Raw genomic sequence first — 14,351 nt, forward strand, 5'->3', positions numbered from 1 at the left:
ACCACCCTGGGGGGGGGGGTTGGACCCAAGCCGCTTGGGATGTGGTTGTCTGGGATCATTGAATTAATTAACCATACTACGTGGTATTTATCAGTGCTTATATCCAAATCTGTGACAAGCTCCTTCTAGCCAGAGGCTGGAGCTGAGGCATTTAACATTCAAGAAGTAACCTTGGCTTTAAAACCTCCTCTGCTCCTCCACTTTCCTGAGGATTCCCTTTGGCTTCACGGAAGAGAAGACAAGTGCCGTATAGGGAGGACCACATACTCAACTCAGCCTTTCCCAGTTAACTGTAATAAGCCACAAGTCTGCCTCCGCACTGTGCAACTGAGGAAAGATTTTTGGAGAACATGGCTGTGGCTATTCTGTGAGGACAGTTCTAGGGTTTAAAAAAAAATCATTAGTGGCTGGGCATGTGGCTCAGTGGTACAATGCTTGCCTAAGTTCAATAAGCCCCCAAGTTGCATTTATAGCAACACACAAATACCCAAGACTTTAAGAGACCAATAATATTAAGCTAAACAACCAGGCTGATTAGGATTCCATTATTTGTGTACTTCTGGGGTCCAAAACCAGGACCATGGCCATGCTCTGCAAATGTTCTACCATTGAGCTACAGCCTGGACATAATATACAGCCCAGGCTAGCTTTGAACTCATGTTCTTCCTGGTTTAGTTTCAGAGTGCTGGGATTACAAGTGTGCACCGCTTTGTCTAGCTAGCATCCCGAACTTTTTAAAAAAGATGTGTGTGTGTGTGTGTGTGTGTGTGTGTGTGTGTGTGTGTATGTGTGTCTGAGTGTTTGCCTGCACATGTATGCCTTCGGAGGCCAGAAGAGGGCAATGGATCCCCTGGAACTGGGGTTACAGACAACTGTCATGTGGGTGCTGGGAACAGAACCCTGAAAGAGCAGTCAGTGCTCTTACCCGCTGGGCCATCTCACCAGCCTGAAGGTAATGACAACTTGCAAAGAACCTAGGTTTGGTTCCCAACGTCCACATCAGACAGCTCAAACCCACTTGTAACGCCAGGTTACAGGGATGTGACACCCTCTTCTGGCTTCAGCAGACTCAAATACACATGTGGTAGGGCTAATAGGGACGTTCTAATTTCCTTGCTGTGTTCCCAATGCAGAGACTGGGCTGAAAGGAATGTCCCTGGAGAAGGGATGAAGTTTGATAAGCGGGACAAGACAAAAGAAGTCGAAACACTAGCTCCCAAGCCTAAGAGATGAGTAAATGGCTTGGTTACGCTGTTTCAAGTTCGCAGTGAAGTAGATGGAGCTAGCCGGCGAGATGTGGGGCTGAAGGTAAAGTTAGGACAAAAACCCAGGCTTGGAGCCCTTGTCTAGGAGATAGTTTTCCATGACAGAGTTGAGGTTGCAGGGCGCACACCGCCCAGGACACAGGGCTAAGTTGGTCATGGCACGGCTTCTTGGCTCCCCCCCTTGTCCAAGCCCGAGGGCTGTAGCAGCGCGTCCCTAGCGCCTGGTGCAGCAGTTCTGCGGGAAACTCATCGGCCGCGGCCGCCACCTCGCGGTTGCAGGCAGCCGCAGCCTAAGCCATGCTTTAGGTTTCAGGTAGGGCCGGAAGCCAGGCTATCTACTTCCGCCTCCAGCGTTCCACGCGTAGAGCTTCCGGGCATTCCCGGCCGTCTCCAGCGCATGCAATGGCCACTTCTTTGGCGGGGAAGAAGATCGTGTTTGTGACGGGAAACGCAAAGAAGCTGGAGGAGGTGTCGTGGGGTGTGGGGACCCTCTAGAAGGCGGGTGGAGATAGGGCTGCAGGGCTTTCCTCGCCCGGGAAGCCCGGGAGAGGGGTGAGGAACACCGGGAGCTGGACCTTTGGGGAACGTGGGTTAGCCCCAGTGTGGAAAGGCTGAGCTTGGGGAGAGATCTCCGTGGAGTGCGGCGCCTTGAGGATTTAAGGTTTGGGGGTTGTTTTTTTTTTTAATTTTGAGATTTACTTATGATGTATTCAGTGTTCTGCCTGCATGTTTGCCTGCAGGCCATAAGAGGGCGTCAGATCTCATCATAGATAGTTGTGAGCCACCAAGTGATTGCTGGGAATTGAACTCAGGACTTCCAGAAGAACAGCCAATGAGTGCTCTTAAAACCCCTGAACCATCTTTCCAGCCCGATTCAATGGGTTTTTTTTTTTTCCGTATTATTTTGGGGTCGTGTAGTCCAGGCTAGCCTGACCCAGCTGTGTAGCCAGGATTGACCTTGTTCTCTTGACCTTCCTGTCTCCCAAGGTCTGGGTCTACCTGCATGCCCCACCACACCCGTTTTGGGATGAGCTGATAAAGTCAGCAGACTATGAGAGTGGTGGCATCTGTGACAAAGATCGCCCCCTAAGTTCTGACATCTCTCTGCCTCAAAAGTGATGGCAAACAGGAAGTGTGTGGGGTTGATCCAGACTGAGTAGTTCACACCCCACTGTGGCCCATCTAGCCTTAGGCACTTCCCGTATCTGAAATGTGTGATACCTCATACGATTCATGACTGACCACAGCTTAGTAAAAGGCAGGTTAACAAAAGAAAAACACAAGTTTATCAAAGCTTTACACAGTTTTTAGAATGAAGACCCAAAGACTCGTTTTCTTCTGACTGTAGGTGCCTTGGATCTAAGCCAAGACTTAAAGAATTGCTGTCACTGTCCTACTTCTGAACTACACTTCTAGCCTGAGAAAGCTGTTTTCCTGCCTGTATTTGATGAAGCATTACTATAGAAAGGATTTGATTAGCTCTAGAGGACTGATGGGAACATTACCCAATGAGAAAGGTGGATGACACCTCACAGAGTAATAGGGAATTAGTGGGGAATTGTTAGCAAATGGTGTGACAGATGTTCTTTCATTTTGGAACAGGTCATTCAGATTCTAGGAGATAAGTTTCCATGCACTTTGGTGGCACAGAAAATTGACCGTATGTTTCTGTTTTGTTTCATTTTTAAAAGTAGTTTGATTTAACTGTCTTGCTGTGTGTCCTGACTCTGTACGTCTGTATGTCTGTCCACTGATCAGTGCCTGAGTATCAGGGAGAGCCGGATGAAATCTCCATACAGAAGTGTCGGGAGGCCGCTCGCCAGGTACTTAGCCATTGTGGTCCCCCAGTCAGTCTTCTTGTGGGCTTCCGGGGCTGTGCCTTGTGGGAACAGGCAGAGTCTAAAGTAGTTTGTTGGGACACTGCCTCTTGTATTCCAACGCTTGCCTCTCTGATTCTTAGTTCTATACATTCAGCCATACATTGTCCCTGTACATATCCACCCCACCCCCACCCCATACTCACACAGTCTTCAGAACTGGGAGGGAACACACGGAATCCGGCTCCCAGCTGATTTCCAGCACTTCATTGCTCTGTGCTGAGCCATTGCTCTGAAGAAGACAAAGAGCTGAGTTGTGTGGCTCTTGGTGGACCTGTCCCCGCAGCTCTCGCCCTCTAGGCCCCAGCCTAGCAGACTCGGGCTTGGGAATGAAGCCTACCTCTGATAGAGTCTCAGGGTTATGTTTGTGTTACAGGTGCAGGGTCCTGTACTGGTGGAGGATACCTGTCTGTGCTTTAATGCCCTCGGGGGGCTCCCTGGCCCCTACATGTGAGTACTCTACTACACCTCCACCCTGCAGGGCCCCATCCACAAAACTACCGGAATAGTAAAATGATTAGTTATGTGACGTTATGGGTCATTCACTATCTTGGCACCAATACCAAGGAAGGGTTACCACTATCAAAGGTAGAACTGAAGAGATGGCTCAGTAGTTAAGAGTGCTGGCTGCTTTTCCACTGACCCAGGTTTGATTCTCAGCACCTAAATCGGGCAGCTCACAACTGCCTGTAACTTCAGCTTCATAGACTGAGATGCCTCTTGCCTTTGTGTGTATGTACCTGCACTCACATACACAGACCACACATACACATACACATGATTAAAAATAACATAAATCTTAAGAACAAGAAAAGAAAGAGCTGGGCATAGAGGCACATGCCTTTAATCCCAGCGCCCAGAAGGCAGAGACAGGCAGCTCTCTATGCATTTGAGGCCAGCCTGGTCCACTTAGTGAGTTCCAAGCCAGCTGGAACTATACAGTGAGACCCTGTCTCAAATAATTTAGGGGGCTGGAGAAAGGACTCAACCCCTTAAGAGTGCTTATTGCTCAGTCATGAGGACTGGAATTTACATACCAGCATCCACATTCAACTTACAAACTGCTATAACTACAGCTCCAAGGGAACCAAGAGGTACCTGTACATACATTGTGCACATACATTCACATAGATATGTGTGCACATACACATAAATAGACCTTAAAAAAGAGGGGCTAGAGAGATGGCTTAGCTGTTAAGAGCACTGGCTGCTCTTGAAGAGGACCTTGGTTCAATTTCCATCACTCACATGGCATCTCACAAAGCTTCTGAAGCTACCTTTCCAAGTAGCCTGACCTCCTCTCCTGCCCTCTGCAGGCACCAGGCACACATGTGGTACGTATACATATATGTGTACATAAAATAATCCTAGTCAAAACACAACAGGTCGGTGAGGATGTAGTGCCCTTGTTAGAGTGTTTGCCTTTGTTGCGTGATAAAGCCCCGAGTTCAACCCTGTCCCTGTGTACACCAGGTGAGCAGGCTCGGTGGTGCGTGCTTACAGTTCCAGCTCTTGCAAGATGGGGGACAGAAGGAGCGAAAGTTGTGGGTCGTCCTTGGCTACATAAGAAGGGGTAGCCTTCCCGCTACAGCCTCGGTGTTCGCCTCGTCCCCACTGAGGTGCTCGCCTGCCTTTGCACACTGAGCCTTGTGTCTGCTGCCTGTTTCGCTCCATTTCCTCCTGTTAGACTCCTGTTTCTCTTTCTCTTCCCTTTCCTTCTGCTTCCCCTTGCTCTCCCCCTCTTCTCTGTCTCTCTCTGCTGCTGAGCTATAGTCCCAGCCTTTGGGTTGTTGTCTTAATTTTGACTTGAGACGTTCTTTTTCATTTCTCTGGCATTTGGGAGCTCTGGTCCCTATGGGTGTAGGCCAGAGCAGGTGATAGGAAGGTAAGTCTGCTCTTGCTCTTGGTACTGACTCTCCTTTCCTTCTTTTGCAGAAAATGGTTCCTAGAGAAGCTAAAGCCTGAAGGTATGTGTCTCTGTTGTCTCTTCTCATAGGCCATTTGGAGTTGAGCCTGGGAGGATTCCCCCACTTAGTCATGGCTGCCCTAGGCCGTCTGCCTCCATTTTCATCTCCGTTGGCGCACTGGGAACAGAAGGCACTGTGGTGGAGAGCTGGGGATCGGTGATGAAAGCTTTGAATCTGAGGGACCCAGGGGCCATAGTTGAATCTGGTTGTCAAGGGGTTTGACCCTAATGACTGTTTGCAGTTCTTTGCTTCAGACGTTGCCTAACCTGGTCTTCAGGGAGGGAGCAACTATTCTAGGTCCAGGAATCTATCTTTTCACTCAGGAGCGTGTGCCAGAATGTTCCCTCTTTAGGTTTTGGGGTTTTATTTGTTGTTTTGTTTGTTCTTCAAGACAGCGTTTATCTGTGGAGCCTTGGCTATCCTAGAACTCCATCTGTAGACCAGGTTGGCCTTGAAATCACAGAGATCCGTCTGCCTCTGCCTCTGCCTCCCAAGTGCTGGGGTTAAAGGTGTGTGCCACCACCACCTGGACCTCTTTCGTTAATTAAAAAAAAAAAAAAAAAAAAAGCACCTGAAACCAGGCATAGTGCATTCCTGTAATCTCAGCACTTAGGAGGCTGAGGCAGGAGGATCCCGAGTTTAAGACCAGCCTGGGCCACACACAAGACCCTGTCTCAAAAAAAAAAAACCAAATGGGCTGGAGAGATGGCTCGGAAGTTAAGTGTGCTTGATGCCCTTTCAGAGATCCCAGGTTTGGTTCTCAGCACCTACAAGGCTGCTTACAGCTGTCCATAACTATAGTTCTGGAGGATCTGGCATCTTCTGGCCTCCGTGGGCACTACTGCACATGCATGTGGCCAAAACACTTATATATGTAAAAATAAATAGATCCTTAAAAACAAAAGCCATTTTACTTTTTGGAGCAATCTTGTGTCAGCAAAGCATATAGGCACATGCCTGTGATCCCAGCACTAGGGAGGCTGTGGACTCCAGCCTGGGCTACAAAGCAGGATTCTGTTTTAAAAACAAAACAGCCCGAATGGTAGTCTAGGCCTCTAATCCTGAGAGCTGTAAACAAAAGGATCAGAAGTTCATCCTCAGCTGTTAAAGGCTAGCCTGGACTACCTAAGATCCTGGGAGTGTATCACAGTTGGCAGAATGGATTCAATCCTTAGGGCCACATAAACCAAGTGTGGTGGTACATATCTGCAATCCCAGCATTCAGTGGGTGGAGGCAGAAGGATCTTATGTTCCAGTACAGCCTGGGTTACTAAGTGAGGTCTAGGCCAAGCTGGGCTGTATGACATTTTGATCTCAACAAAGAACCTTGTTTTAGTTTGTGTCAGAACCCAAAGAGAGGCTTCAGGTCCCTCTTGAGAACTAGAATGCAGCCCTTGTAGTCTCCCACTCCAACATAATCCAATCTGGAGAATTCTTCCACACCCTTGGGCTTCTGGAGTTGGGGGGGGACTGACAGCGTAGATTCACTGAACTCTCACTAAATCTGCCTGCAGGTCTCCACCAGCTCCTGGCCGGCTTTGAGGACAAATCAGCCTACGCACTGTGCACATTTGCTCTCAGCACCGGGGACCCAAGCCAGCCAGTCCTCCTGTTCAGGGGTCAGACCTCGGTACGTACCCACCTGAACAATTCTGCAGGTCACCAGAGGACTCTGTGGCTTAAATAAATGGCTGCGCTATGCTGCAGCAATGAAGGAAGATGGTAGAGTCAGCGGGGGCTTTGGGACGCTCTGCTTGCTGAGAGACACCGCAATTAGGAAAATGCCAGTCCCCAAACCTATGTTGCCCAGCCTTACACACTCGGATCTTGCCAGAGTAGGTCCTGGTAAGATGCAGGTGCACAAACTAAAGGGAACTACCGTCCTCAAAGCCAGAGCTACAGGCCAGCCAGCTGAGATGGCCTTGTTCCTCTGCCAGGACAGAGTCTCCTCCCCACTCAGGTTTTTGAGAGAGTCTCTCATTTGTCCCAGGTTGGCCTTGAACTTGCTGTGTGGCCAGGATGGACCTTGAACTTCAGATCCCTACTGCCTCTATCTCCAAGTGGGCATTGTAGTCCTGTGTCAGCATACCCACTCTGCAGTGGGCCCCACCCCTTGTTGTTGTTGTTGTTTTTGTTTTTCTCTAAGACCAGGTCTCTATTATGTAGCTATCAATATCCTGGAACTCACTATGTAGATCAGGCTAGCCTCAACACTCACAGAGATCCACCTCTACCTCCCAAGTAGTCGTATGCCACCACACCTGGCCTACAGCTTCTCGTGGTTGTCTTCCAGCCTTTCTGAATTTTCTTGTTCACCCAAAATTTTAATGTTTGTTTTGTGGTGATGGGGTGGAAGTCAGAGCTTTTATGTGCTGTGCAAGTGTTCTACCATGGAGCTACTGCTCCACCTCAGAATTTCAGCCCTTCGTTCCTCTACCAGTGGCCCTTCAGCACCTCCTGAAGTTGCCTGTCAGACCTGAGGTGTAGTTGCTTTTCTGAGCATCCACCAGACCACCCTTAAAGCAGATCAGGACAGTGCCTTCTAGCATACACTGTCCCTCCAGCCGAGATAAAACCTAGTTCCCCAGATCGACTATATATAGATGCTTTGTGTTATTTTGTTCAGTTAACTATTTTGGATAATAGTAAAACAAAAACAAAACACAGACACAACATAAAGCCATCTTTTTTCTTTTCTTTCTTTGTTTTTAATTGTGTGTTGGTGTGTATGTCTGCATGTGGGTATGTGCACATGAGTCCAGGTGTCCAAAGAGGCTGGAGGCATCAGATCCTCTGGAGCTGGAGTTACAGATGATGTGAGCTGTCAGATGTGGGTGCTGGGAACTGAGCTCTGGTCTTCGGAAGAGCAGCAAGTGCTCTTAACCACTGAGTCATCTCTCCAGTCCCACAAATGCATCTTAACTGTTGTTCAGTGTACTGTTAAGTGTATTTGCGTTTACAAGGACTACAGAAGATTTTTGTCTTTTAAGTCTGAAACGACCCATTTTAACAATCTTTTGTTGTTAACCCTTTGTTCACTCAGTTGCTGCCGTTTGACTTCACATTTCTAAGAGTTTGACTGCTTTACTGCTACTATTTTATTTTTTATTTTATGTGTATGGATATCTTGTCTGCCTGTATATTTGTTCATAGCATGGTGCCCATCAAAGCCAGGGACAGCATCAGATCCCCTGGAACTGCCATGTGTGTGCTGGAAATTGAACCCAGGTTCTTGGCAAGTGCAGCCAGTGTTTTTTTTGTTTTTTTTGTTTTTTTTTTTTTTTTTTTTTTTTTTTTTTTTGGTTTATGAGACAGGATTTCTCTATATAGCCCTGACTGTCCTGGAACTTTCTGTAGACCAGGCTGGCCTTGAACTCACAGAGTTTCGCCTGCCTCTGCCTCCCGAGTGCTGGAATTAGAGGTGTGCACCACTGTCTGCCCCCCCCCACTTAGTTTTTTGTTTTTGTTTATTTTTGAGATCGGGTCTCACTGTGTGGCCTGTTTCAGCCTCCTGAGTCCCAGGATTCTCAGGTGCTCACCACCACACCCCTGCTTCAGGGTTTGCTTTGTGTGTGACTGGTTTAGTTCACTTAGCAAGACGTTCTCAAGGTTTGCCTGTGTTGTAGCACAGCAGAACTCTGAGAGTTTTCAAGGCTGAACATTTTGTTTTATATACTCTATTATCTTTTTCTTTCTTGTTTTTTCTTTTGGTTTTGAGTCAGGGTCTTGTGTATCCCCAGGCTGGCCTCTAACTTACTGTGTAGTTGAGGATATCTTTGAAGTTCTGATCCCTTGCCTCCACTTGCCAAGAGCTGGGAGTACATGTCCCTCCCCTGTTCTACATTTTCTTCGTTAGTTTCTCTGTTGACAACCTCCAGGATCTTGTGGATAGTACTGCCGTGACCTGAGAGTGCGGATGAGTCAAGAGCCTGTTTTCAGCTCTTTTGGTTACACATGTGGTGAGTGGTAGGGCCGGCTGGTTTCACAGCCCAGTTAACATTGTCCGCAGTGAGCTGTGCTGCCCGTGGCTTTCCCAGAAGTCTCCAGTTGGCCACTTCCTGCAGTGACTAAGTAGCAACTGCCTTAGACCGGCTGGTACTGCCTTAGACCGGCTGGTACTGCCGTCCCTCCCTCTCTGGTCCAGCTGTGGCTGCCCGTGCTCTTTCCTGCTGACCAACTTCCGGTCTCCGTGAGGTGGTCTCGTTTCTCCATCCTCTTCTGTTCTCCCGGTGGGCTCGTTGTCTTTGGTGTCCTTGTTACACACTGTCAAGTGGTACATGAACAGCATTGTCCTTGTAGTAGCCGTTTGCCTTAAGACATCCGTTGTAGAAGGAGGAGTCTGGGTTTGCTGGGACCTCAGGCCGAGAGTGTGGACAGCTGTAGTGAGGCTCCGAGCGCTTCAGTCGTTGGCTTTGGTCACATAGCTCCCCACTAGTAAAAGCATAATTTCCCTTTGGCACTGTGTAACTTGGCGTTTATTTCTGTGTTTAATCTCCGTTATTTATAACCGCCCTTGTCACTGTCCTGTGCCTTCTTCTCCCCAACATACCAGGTGCTAGGATGTGAAGCCAGGTCCTCTACACACTAGGCAGGCACTCTGTCCCTGGCCTCTATTCCCAGCTCCTCCTTTTTTGTTGGTTTTTGTCTTGAAACAGGGTCTTGCTGTTGCCTGTGCTGGTCACAAACTCACCTTGTAGCCCAGATTGGCTTTGAACTCGGAGTACTCTGTCTCGGCCTGGGAGCTGGGGTGACGCCTGCTTCAGTGTGGCTGGCTTTGTCTGGAGTGTAGTGGTGGTGTGCTGCCCGGGTCTCCGCTAACCTAGCTCTCCCCTTGAGCTTCATCCCTAACCCAGAGCAGACTTGGTACTTGATAACATGGCATTTCATGACACTGCTTGTCATCTTGGTGACATTTTCATGTTTGTATTGTGTGCCCTTCCCCCTTTTCAGCAGGCTCACTATGTAGCCCTGGCTGGCCTGGAACTCGATCTGTAGACCAGGCTGGCCTCGAATTCACAGAGATCCGCCTTCGCCTGCCTCCTAAATGTTGGGGTTAAAGGTATGCCACCATGCCCTGCTAAACTAGTCGCTCAGGCCGTTCTCAACCCTATAGCTGAGGATGACCTTGAAGGTCTAGTCTCTATCTCCCAAGTGCCTTGTGCATGCTGGGGAGCCCGGCAGCACCTAACCACATCCTCAGTTCTTCCCTCTATTGTAAGAAATACCACGAACAGTTCAGGACCCTTACCTTGCTATCAGGAGCAAATTTTCTAAAAGTGTGTGTGTGTGTGTGTGTGTGTGTGTGTGTGTGTGTGTGTTGTGTGTGTGGAGGTCAGAGGTTGCCTTTTAGGAGGTGGCTCTCGTAGCTACCTTGGCATCTAGGGAGTGAAATCAAGTAGTCCGTGCAGCAAGCACTTACCTACCTGCTGAGCCACCTTTCCAGCCACATGTTTTCTGTCACATTTTCAAAACTGGCCCAGCTTTCCTTCAGTTAGGTTACAGTTTATCAGGACTACAGAAAGAAGGTCATCGCAGTGGTATCGGTAGGCCAGTCAAAAGCAAAGTCCCCCTCCCAGGCCTGCTCTGTGTCCTCTGCTGTGTGTCTGTGTGCACATGCATGAACATACGGAGGCCGGGGTACGACCTCAGGGTGCTGTCCATCTTGTGGTATTAGTTTTTTTGTTTGTTTACGAGTTCTCACTGTGTAGACTGGGCTAACCTTGAACTCACAGAGAGCCACCTGCCTCTGCCTCTTGAGTCCATCTTGGTTGTTTGGTTTCTCGAGACAGGGTTTCTCTGTGTAGCCCTGGCTGTCTTTGACTCACTCTATGGTACGGGCTGGCCTTGAACTCACAAGGATCTGTCTGCCTCTACCTCCCAAGTGCTGGGATTAAAGGTGTGCACCACCATGCCTGGCCCATCTTGTTTTTTGAAAGTCTCCACTGGCCTGACTTGCTAAATAGACTAAGTTGTTTACCTTCCCCTGGGTTATAGGCGCTACACCACTCTACGTGGCTTATTTAAAGTTGGTTTTTGTTTTTGTTTTAATGTGGGTTCTGGGAATTGAACTCAGGTCCTCATAATTACAAGACAAGAGACTCACCAGCTGAGCCATCTCCCTAGCCTCCTGGTTTTTTTTAAGACAGAATCTTGCTATGTCGCCCTGACTGGCCTGGTAACTGAGCAGTCCTCCTGCCTCGGCCTCCGTAGTGTGCCCATTACAGGTTGTCCCACCTTACCCAGCCTTTGCTCTAACCTTGCTTACTGAGGTGCCAACAGAAAGTTATAGCAACTGTGGGTCCTTTGTACTATTAAACATTTTGAGTAATTCAGGTTTAGTCAGATTCGCAAACTAAACAAACTCACTCTGGTCCAGTACATCTCCAGTTACACACCTGTCCTCCCTGTTACACACCCGCCCTCCCTATTACAGGGCCAGATCGTGAAGCCACGAGGCTGCCGGGACTTTGGCTGGGACCCCTGCTTTCAGCCTGATGGATATGAGCAAACGTAAGGAACCCAGACTTCTTCCCTGGTGCGTGGGCTTGGGTGGGCACCTTGCCCATGTGCAGTCATGCGGATATGGCTAAGGCAAGCTTTGTTCCAGCTGAAGCCATTTCCGCTGGGATGGACACAAGGAATCCAGGTGGCCTAGTCCATGGCAGGGCAACACAGATATCCTAGGTTCTGCTCCTAGCTCACTTGGCCGTCTTATGGCTGGTGGCTCTCATCCTCTGGCCCTGCCTATCAAGATGCATAAAGCTTGTGGTTTTGTGGGCTGACACTAGCTCCATCTGGGCTGGGAAAATGCATACTTTTGTAGCTGCTGTTAGACATGAGAAACCCACACAGTAGTGTGTGTTCTTAGCACTTCACATTAACAGCACCCTTTTATTTGTGAATATTTGTACATTGTCTTTGCTGGATCAGGCTTTCCCGACTGTAGCTCCCGGGCCCAGCACCTCACAGGCCTGAAGCAGCCCTGGTCAGCCTGTCCTTGGGTGTCAGAGTGTCCTCTGCTGTGCTTTCTGCTTGGGCGGTCACAGAGCACTTGGGATTTACTTAGAAGAGGAGCTGAGTTCATTTTTGTTCTGTTTATTTATTTTGTGTTAATGGGTGTTTTGCCCGTATGCATATCTGTACACCAGATGACTATACTGGCCAGAGGTCAGAAGGGTCTGTCGGGTTCAAGGGACTAAGTCATCTCTCCAGCCCCATTTTTATTCAGTTGTAATCAGCCACATGTAGCTAGTTCTGCAGCCTAAAGGCAGGGTGTGACCTCTCACCTGTCTAGTAGTGTCCTCACACTGACAAAATGGGCCCCTGGCCAGCTGCCTGGCTCTGCAGCCCACAGTGCTGTTTGAACTGTCAGACTCCATTGCTTCTCTCAGACACCTACCTCATTCTTGTCCACACTTCCCTTAAGAACTACGGACACACTAGAGCGATTTCAGCTTCTCTCCAAGCCCATGACTGGATGTTTCTATCTTAGAGAGGAATTTAGAACTGTCTGGTCTAACAGGCTGAGGACCAGGTGGCAATTGCCTGCTTTCCCGGCTCTCTCAGGGTGGAAGGTCATTTGCTTGGGCTCAGACATGGAGTACGGGGGGCCTGACTGCCCCTTGCCTGTGCACAGACTCTCAGGATGGTTTTTACCTACAGGCACTCCCCTCCCCTAAAACAACCATTGGGCTTTGGGCTCCAGGGTGGCAATGGGGTACCCAGCCTCCTGATTTCTGGATTCTCTGTTTTCTGAGCTGCTTCTCTTTCCTCTTAGGTATGCAGAGATGCCAAAGGCTGAGAAGAACACCATTTCCCATCGATTCCGGGCCTTGCTCAAGCTGCAAGAGTACTTTAGTGTGACTGCTGGGGCTGGTGGCCACTAGGGCCCTGGGTGTGGGGAGGACAGTGCAGAACTCCCCAGGAGGCAGGCACTCCTGGCTGGTGTTTCTCTGGGTTGCGCTTTACCAGGGCATCCAGGCAACTTCAGCAGCCGGGGCTGAAGGGCAGTTTGCTCTGCATAGGGGAACTCTGGGCCAGTTGATACTCAACTCTTGCCCTTTGGGATTCAAGAGTTGCCTTTAGCCTGGCATAGTGGTGCACACCTTTAGTCCCAGAATTTGGGAGGCAGAGGCAGACAGATCTTTGTGAGTTCAAGGCCAGCCTGGTTTACATAGTGAGTTCCAGGACAGCCAGAGCTACAGAGTGAGACGCTGTCTCAAAAACACAACAAAAACAATAAAGCAGAGTTGCTCTTGCAGCCTCTGGGATCCTGAGAGAACTTTGGGTGTTCACACTTCGTAGCTTGAGGGTTGGCAAAGAAACATACAGCCTTTGATTTTAGAAGGCAGCAAATGTAAATTCTGGAAGGCATGTTTCCAAAATAAATGGTATATGTGTTTTGAGCCTTGTCTGTCTCTTGAGTTCCTATGACAGGTGGGAAGCCATCTTGATGGGTGGTCAGAGGGGCAGTTCTGTGTAGAGGATGCTCACCTGCCTGGAGAGCTGGCATACTCCTCTCCTTGAGTTCTTGTTCTTGTGAACCATGGGCTGTCCTCTTGTCTATGTCAAGTTCATGCTGGGGTTGGGGGGTAAGAGGCAGAACAGTGTGTGCTTTGCCATTATAGGTTGACAGACGACCTGAGTTCAATCCCAGAGCCCGTGTGTGGAGGGAGAGAACTGACTCTCAGAGGTTGTTCTCTGACCTCCATATGTATGCCATAGGATGAACCTTGCCCCCACATACACAAATAAATGCCAAAGGCCCTCTGTCCTCAAAAGCCTGACAGGAATCCTGTTTAAACTGCCTTGTCCATCATGTGCATCCCCTCTCCCCAAGACATTCCCTGGGAGACACTTGAGGGTCAGCTCCTGCCTTGCAGTTCCTGAAGTTGTTTCTTGAGGAAGGGTATGTTCAGGGAACACGAGAGGAGAAAGCAGGTTTCTGTGTCCCGGGCAGTTCTGGGGATATTCCCTCCAGTTTTTGGCCCCCAGGCTTGGCAAGGTGGCCTGGGGTTCAGCCATTATGATAAAGGCATTTCTCCTGACCCCAGGCAGGGCATGTGGGTGAGGAGAGGACACCGTTCTTCCCCACCTGTGCCCACCTGCCTGTCCCAGCATGCCTGGCTCCAACCTGGAGTACGGGAGGCCTCTCTGCCCCTTGCCTATGTTCCGGATGTGGCTTTCTCTTCATGGAATGCCCAGGCTACCGAGGAAGTCACCCCTCCCGACTTGAATTGCAG

General features: G+C 49.3%; 1 protein-coding gene across 2 annotated transcripts; it reads left to right on the plus strand.

The window, feature by feature from the left end:
• Nucleotides 1-1,585: 1,585 nt before the first annotated feature.
• Itpa (inosine triphosphatase) lies at nucleotides 1,586-13,514 on the plus strand. 2 transcript variants are annotated; one of them, XM_028878579.2, is made up of 8 exons: nucleotides 1,589-1,733; nucleotides 2,868-2,925; nucleotides 3,024-3,088; nucleotides 3,519-3,592; nucleotides 5,078-5,109; nucleotides 6,624-6,739; nucleotides 11,543-11,619; nucleotides 12,887-13,514. In XM_028878579.2, exons 1-8 carry the CDS (start codon nucleotides 1,668-1,670, stop codon nucleotides 12,993-12,995), a joined length of 597 nt encoding a protein of 198 aa, XP_028734412.1. In that variant the 5' UTR covers nucleotides 1,589-1,667; the 3' UTR covers nucleotides 12,996-13,514. The 2 variants fall into 2 exon arrangements, with proteins under 2 accessions (XP_037061117.1, XP_028734412.1); XM_037205222.1 differs by lacking the exons at nucleotides 11,543-11,619; nucleotides 12,887-13,514 and adding an exon at nucleotides 8,966-10,848 and having other exon boundaries at nucleotides 1,586-1,733.
• The last annotated feature ends 837 nt before the right edge of the window (nucleotides 13,515-14,351 follow it).

Source organism: Peromyscus leucopus, chromosome 4 (assembly GCF_004664715.2).
Source record: "Peromyscus leucopus breed LL Stock chromosome 4, UCI_PerLeu_2.1, whole genome shotgun sequence".
Taxonomy (NCBI): domain Eukaryota; kingdom Metazoa; phylum Chordata; class Mammalia; order Rodentia; family Cricetidae; genus Peromyscus; species Peromyscus leucopus.